Source organism: Tupaia chinensis, unplaced genomic scaffold (assembly GCF_000334495.1).
Source record: "Tupaia chinensis unplaced genomic scaffold, TupChi_1.0 Scaffold000610_1, whole genome shotgun sequence".
NCBI classification, from domain to species: Eukaryota; Metazoa; Chordata; class Mammalia; order Scandentia; family Tupaiidae; genus Tupaia; species Tupaia belangeri.
This window is the reverse complement of record NW_006160129.1, coordinates 3,390,377-3,397,239: the sequence shown is the minus strand read 5'-3', so window position 1 is coordinate 3,397,239 and position 6,863 is coordinate 3,390,377. Positions and strand designations below refer to the sequence as shown.

General features: G+C 54.0%; 1 protein-coding gene across 1 annotated transcript in view; it reads left to right on the top strand.

Moving 5' to 3' along the window:
- LOC102467684 (plexin-A4) overlaps positions 1-6,863 on the top strand; it is a gene marked incomplete at its 5' end in the record, with an annotated part of 128,583 nt that overhangs the window by 88,850 nt on the left and 32,870 nt on the right. Inside the window, one exon of the mRNA XM_006158849.2 lies at positions 2,957-3,116. Within this exon, the coding sequence (XP_006158911.1) occupies positions 2,957-3,116 (160 nt within the window). The remainder of the gene's footprint in view (positions 1-2,956; positions 3,117-6,863) is intronic.

Genomic DNA, 6,863 nt, shown 5'->3' with positions numbered 1-6,863 from the left:
AGCGTGTGGGGTCATCTGCTGCAGGTAGGGCGTGGTGTGCACACGATCCAGGATGAGCAGATTGATTAGGAAGATGAGAAGTCATGGAATTCCATAGTGGCTGGAGGAGCCAACAGCACTTGGGGCCAGCAGATAGCAACCTTGTCCTGGGCAGGAGGGACAGTCACAGAGAGGCTTGAGAGCCTTCAGGGGGAACCAGTGCAGCTGGGTACATCTCCTGTGTTGAGTGGGGAACTGGATTGATGCTTGTACTTGGGCCAGCCTGACCAAGGTTCCTGCAGCTGGGAGTGCTCTACAGCCAACATCAGCCACTCCTGAGAACCTACTGGAGAGTGAGGTGCCCACTGGGAGGCCTGTCTAGATGCCTACCTCGGAGCTTGCTACAGGCCTACGCACTCAGCTGGGGGCCTGACAGATTTCTAGATGCTCACCTGGGAGCCTGCTAGAGCACTAGATGCCTATCTGGGATACTGCTAAATATCCGGGTGCTCCCCTGGGAGCCAGTTAAACAGCAGAATCTCAACACCTCCCACCCCTGACCTCCTGGATCAGAATCTGTTTTAGCAAACATTTGAGTAATCATATTCACATTGAAGTTGGAGAGGCATTTCCCTGGCCGAGAAAACACCGAGCAGTTTGTTCAGAAACCAGCCAAGAAGCATGAGGGAAGAGAACCCTGGTGGAGCTATGGCCTGGCCGGTGTTCAGGGCCCCTGTCCTATGGGGTCCCCGCTTTCTGGGAGGGTGACCCCTGCCCCAAAGCATGGGTGGACTTGTTCATGTGAGGCCACCTGGAACCCCTGGGGCTAGTGGGAATGCCAGGAGATCTCACTCAGAGGACAGGACAGGAGGGGTGACCAGAGCAGCACAAGGGTCTGGAACAGCTGGAGAGGCACACACAGAACACACGGTCTGGAGGGCCTTCCACTGCCATTCTCAGTTCAGGGTATTTTGAGGGTGAGAGTTTGGTTTCTATAGATTTAGAGGTTTTTTTTTTTTTTTTTTTCTCCTCCTTCTTAATGGAACAAATATGTTCCTGCTGGAGCTCATAGCAAACTAGCTGCTAATGAAAGGCAGGTGTCCAGGGGCCTGGGTTCTGATCGTCATCACATGGAGCAGGAAGGGGATGGGCCAAGAGAGAGGCTGCTGTCTGGTTCTGCAAACCAGACGGAGTGATTGGGAAATGGCTATAGGGGCAGGGCGGGGTGAAGGTTCCGAGAAGGACAGAGGTATGCTGAGGGTTCAGGCAGCTGGGCCAGGGTACGTGTACAGTGGCCAGGCCGCTTGGCAGCAGAGACCCCAGGACGCCCAGGCCTCTCTGCCTTGGTGTTTGTACCCTCACTCACTCCTGGACCCTCAGCACCTACCCTGGCCCACGGGGTCCACCCAGCAGCACACACAGTGCCATCAGTAAAGGGAGGGCCCACTGTGAGCATGGCAAGAGAAAAGCCTCGCACGTTTTTAAAAGGAAAGCCCAGAAATTGTGCATGTTATTTTTTTTTAAAGAATTATTTATTTCATTTTATTTTTTCATTAATTCATTATCATTTGACCAGAGAAAGATAGACAGAGAGAAGGAAAGTGAGAAAGCAAGCTACCGGGTCTGGGACTTGAACCATAGTCAGCCATGTGGGAGTGTCCAATGCCTTAACCATCATGCTACCTGCTGGCCCTGTTTGTTTAATGTTGGAAGGTATTGTACATGAGAGAGAGAGAAAGCATCTCCACCAGGGCCTGGTCACACCACAGTCCTTCTTTCCCCAATTCTCTTTCCAGTCAGGATCCTGGGCATGCATACACACCTGGCATGAAGCCAACAGAACCAGGATTCAAACCCCAGTTGGCCATGTGGGAACTGGCTTCCTTGGGGCAGCACCTGACCACTGTGTTATGGGGCTGGGGCTGGGGCTGGCCCAGACCTTGTTAGGGAAAAAATAACAGTTCAGTGAAGCAGTTTTAACTCTTCTGACTGATTCCAAAAAGAGAAATGGAAGAGACATGCAGCCGCCTCCCCTCCCAACACAGCATTTTGGTTCAGAGCCAGGAAGGAATCTCAGGTAGACTCAACTTGCAACTTTGAAAGGGTGCCTTTTCAGGGGGCCGGACGGTGGCAGGGTAGTTAAGGCAGTTGGAGGCCCCATGTCCAACTACACAAATTGAGTACAGGACCTAGTGGCTTGAAAACCCCCCCAGCCATGTGTGCCCCATTCCGGAAAAGAGGGAGGGAAGGAGAAGAAGGGCTTGCGGTGTGACAGCCACACGGGGCGTGCTCTCTCACGTTCCCGCTGGCTCGGGCGCTCTCTGGTGAGCACATGTACTCTCTGGCAATTTTTAAAAAATGATTCTTTATAAAAGGGCACCTTTTTGTTTTCAAAGGACATGTTAAGCTTCTTATAGGTTCTTCAGCCTCCAGTCAGCCTGAAACCCCTGACAAAAATTGAAGCTGATGAAATCTTTTGAGAAAGGAGCCAGATTCTCATTGGTTCCAAGTGTGAGTGTGTGTCTGGGAGGGGTGATCAAGCAGACTGACACACACGGAGGGGGCAGGTGGGCGAAGAGTCTGAGTGTGCACTGAGACAAGGCCTCCCCGTGCGTGTGAGAGAGAGCACGTGCGTGTGAGAGAGAGCATGCGTGTGTGCACACATTAGTGTGCATTCTGTCACAGACTCTCCCTCACGGCCTCCACACGTCTGAACATCGCTGCCTTTGAAAACTCGGGATTTTAATGAAGTGTGTTCTGACGGGGAGCTCTGTGTGCAGCTCGTTTTCCTGCAAGGACAAGGGACCTGTGGTGTCTTCCTGCTGGTGGGAACAAGAATGGGCAGTGGGTGTGGTGGGAGCACAGATGGGCTGGAGCCTCGCCCTCTCCCACCCATCCCAGACCCTGGACTGCTGCTGGGAATCTCAGAAGCCTTCCGTGGCCCTCACCCACCTGCCTCCTCTCCCCAACTCCCCAGGTCCTGAGCTGTGTCAGCCCAGACAATGCCAACAGCCCCGAGGTCCCAGTGAAGATCCTCAACTGCGACACCATCACTCAGGTCAAAGAGAAGATTCTGGATGCCATCTTCAAGAATGTGCCCTGCTCCCACCGGCCCAAGGCTGCAGATATGGACTTAGGTGAGCAGTGGCCTGTCCCTGTGGCCGAGCCTACTTTCTTTCACCAACAGCAGGCAGAACTGGGGTGCAGGAGCAGAGGCAGAGAATGGCTGGCTGGAGAGAGGCAGACACACCCAGCTCCCCAGGAGCCCAAGGGGTTTGCCTTTGTGGCCTACACACAGTTGGTCTGAGCGGACCAGTGAGCAGGGAGCAGAGAGGGGCCGCCGGTCACCTGGCAGTTTGCTGGTGATCTGACCTGGCGTGTTATGCCTCTGGGGTCCTTGGAGTGGCTGAGAGTGGGAGGAGAGGGGTCACATCTGGATTTAAAGCAAAGTCTGCCAGCCTGAGTCCCTGAGGCCAAGGTCTTGCCACCATCTTTGTTGTCCTTCCGGGTTCTTCCCTCCCCCTCTGTTCAGTGCCTGCAATTTCTGCTGAATACCTAGGACTTGAGGGATCTGGGTCAGCCATAGAGGATGGAGAGAAAGAACAGAGCAGAATGGGATGTGACGGCCTGCTGTGGAGCAGGATGACATTTTATTTGAATGTTCCACGAATAGATCGCATAGCCTACATAAGCAAGGGCATGCCACTTTGGGCTGCTGTGCTCAGTTCCAGTTATGGCTGGCCTGAGCCTTTCATAGGATGCTATCCTGCGGGGGGATTCTAGTGGGCCGCCCTAGGCCTTGAAAAGAGCAGAAGAGAGGTAGTTCCAGTATTATGGGTCAGTGTCAAACACAGCTGGATTCGGGTCCTGGCTGTGTGGCCTCAGTCAAGTTGCTTAACCTTTCTGTGCTTTAGTTTCCTTGGCTAGATAGTGGAAAAAACAATTGTACCAGCCTCACAATAGAAATTCACGTGAGGGCTACATGTAAAAGCATGTCTCCTGCAGTGCTTGGCCCAGCATACACCTTGGGCACTACCAGCTGCTGCTAGGACTGGTCTTGAAGATAATACTGTCAGACGCTGTGTGTCTGTCTGTTGATCCTGGGCCTGGATGAAAAGGCATGTGTGTATGCGTGTCTGGAGATTCAAGGCAACATAGGGGTGGGAGGACCCTCCTGAGGCCCCTAATCCATCCATCTGGCCTCTAAGCTGGTTTTAGCTAAGCCAGTGAGACAGATGGGCATCTATGCGGTTTCTAAAATCCAGAGGGAATTTTCATTACCTCCCACCGCCTTGCCCCACCTCCCTCAAATTCTCAGTGCCTAAAGACTTAGAATCGTGAAGTTCTGCTTCCTCCCCTAGACTCTCACTTCACCCAGTTTGCCTTTGTTGGCTCTCGTCTGGGTGTGTGTATCCCTGTGCCCCAGGCCCAGTTGCCATTGGGGAGGGAGTGGTAAGTGTGTGTCTCCCACTCACTTTGGAGGTATCTCTGAGTAGGCTGACTCCGGGACATGGAGGAAGCAAATGTGGCTGTGGGGTGTGAGTGTGCCCATGTGTGCATCCTGGCCACTGGTTCCTGGAGCTACATGGCCGTGTGTGTCGGCTCATATGTGATTTGCTTCTGCCGCCATGAAGATGGTACACTCTGAGGAGGGGAAGGGCCTGTGTTGGAACCAGGAGAGAAAGTGGTTACTGGAAGGAATACCTTTGTGTGCTCCAGTCCCAGGCAATTCAGTAGGGCACCCCCAATGGGAGCTCTGGGGAGAGCTGAGTTTACTAGGGCGTAGGGTGATGGGGCAGCATTCTCTGTTCCTCTTGTTTGTTTTATCTGTGGGATGTGTGGCAGGGACCACCGACAGCCTCTTGGTGTCTTTATCTGCAAAATGGGTGAGAGGGTAATCCTGACAGAGTGGGGCCAAGGCAGAGAGCTGTCATGGGGACATGCATCTTCGCACTGGATGGTGAGTTCACAGGTTGCTCCAGAATACAGAAGGAGCTCCTGAGTGTGGGTGCATATAGGGCTGTGGCCTTGGGCATGGGGTGACTTCCCGTGGCCTGGGCAGCGGGTGACCCTGTGAGCCTCCATCTGTGGAATTGTGACTCAGGTTTTGCAGGAACGGTTATTCTTCCTGATCAGAAGAGGTTCGATGTGGGGGAGAATAACAATAGGGTTCTATGGCAGCCGAACCCCAGGTGACACTTAGGAAGGGTGGGAGCCGGTGCCCTCTGGCTTTACCCACACCCACACCAAGGGCAGCATCCTTGGGAACAAAAGCAGGTACCAGCCCTTCTGTGCCTGTTGGGCCTCCTCGGGAGATGGTCTCACAGCTGGCAGCCGACGATGTTCAGGACCAGTCCTCCCCGCTGAAAACATCACCCCGGGGTGGGAGCAAAAGAGGCTGCAGCTGGCGGTTTTAGAAACTCCCCAGAAAGGCCTGGGATGCAAGCCCCGTGAATCAGGTCTTTAATGAACACAAGCAAAATATGGCTGACAGCAGACATGCATGTGCTGTGACTCTGGACAGCCTGGGAAGGTCCCCAGTTAGCGTCCTGAGAGCTCCCTGTACACCGGGAGTGCAAGCACGTTCTCCTGATCTAAGCTGGCCGAGGCTGGGAGTAGACTGCAGCACGAGACTCTGTTGGAATCTCTCTCCCAGAAGAAGAAATAAACCTAAAACAGACAAAAAAAAAAAAAAAAGTCCTGTGAAGTCTCCTACAGCCACAGTCAGAAACCATCTAGGGTGGAGGCAACAGCGTACAGAGCAGCCCTACGGCTTTCCACCAGCCACCACTGCAGAGGGGACCTGGGGCTGCTCAGTAATCTGGGCCCGCCCAGGGGACCCCGCCCCACAGCTAGAGGCTGCTGGGGCCAGGGAAAACCACGGAGGGGGGGCGGTCTCCCTGACTGTGCTCACTACGACTGCAGCAGGTGCTGAGAAAACAGAGGGGCTTCCTGTCTCCTCACTGGTGCTGCTGGAGCCACACCTGGAGGAGGAAGGTCCCACAGCAGGGACAGAGATAGGGAGAAGCCAAAGAGGAGAAGCTTCAGGCAGCTTGAGCCTCAGGCCCCCACCCACCGGGGACACAGTGCCATGCAGGGCTTCTCTGAAAGGCCTCCCTTCTCAGCTAGAGTCATGGATGCTCTTCTGAGAAATGTCCCATCTTTCATACTAAGTCCAGAGCTTGGAGCTGCCCCCAAAGTACTGGACTTCTTGTGACCAAGGTGAGATTGATAAAAAGGAAAACAGGGGCTCCTCAGAGATGCAAATGCTTCCTCATGGCCCACAGCTGGAGGTATATGGTCCCTGTCACAGAGGTCAAAGCACTCTGAGAACCTGAAAGCAGTTTATAACTCTAAGTGTGACTGTTACCAAAGGTCAGGCCCAGCCATGCTGGCGTGAGGGGGCAGGCACTGATATTCAGAAGCAGAGGCACATGGGATGCCCAGGGCCAGTGCTGGCCTGCCCTGGGACTACAGGGCACTCAGGAGGCTGAGGCAGGAGGACACAACATAGCAAGACCTTGTCCAAAAAACAAAACGTACTCTACATGAAGGGGCACACAGCGTGTAGACACAGACACAGCAAGGACTCGCTGAGCCGCATACATTGGGCAGAGAGGCAAGACAGCCAGGCACCCCCACTTTACAGCTCCCCCAGTGCCTCTGCCCATGACTGAGAGCATCGGGCAGAGGCTGCCTGCCCCTAGCAAGGCAGGATGCTCAGGGAGAAGCAGACTTCATTTTTAAGATTTTTGCCATGGGGCGCATGCGTTAGCCAGAGGGCATGGGAGAATGAGAAATCACCCACCAGGGAGGATGGCCAAACCACAGTCCCTTCTCTTTTCGGGATTTTGGTCAGGAATCCACAAGTGCCCAAATGCACA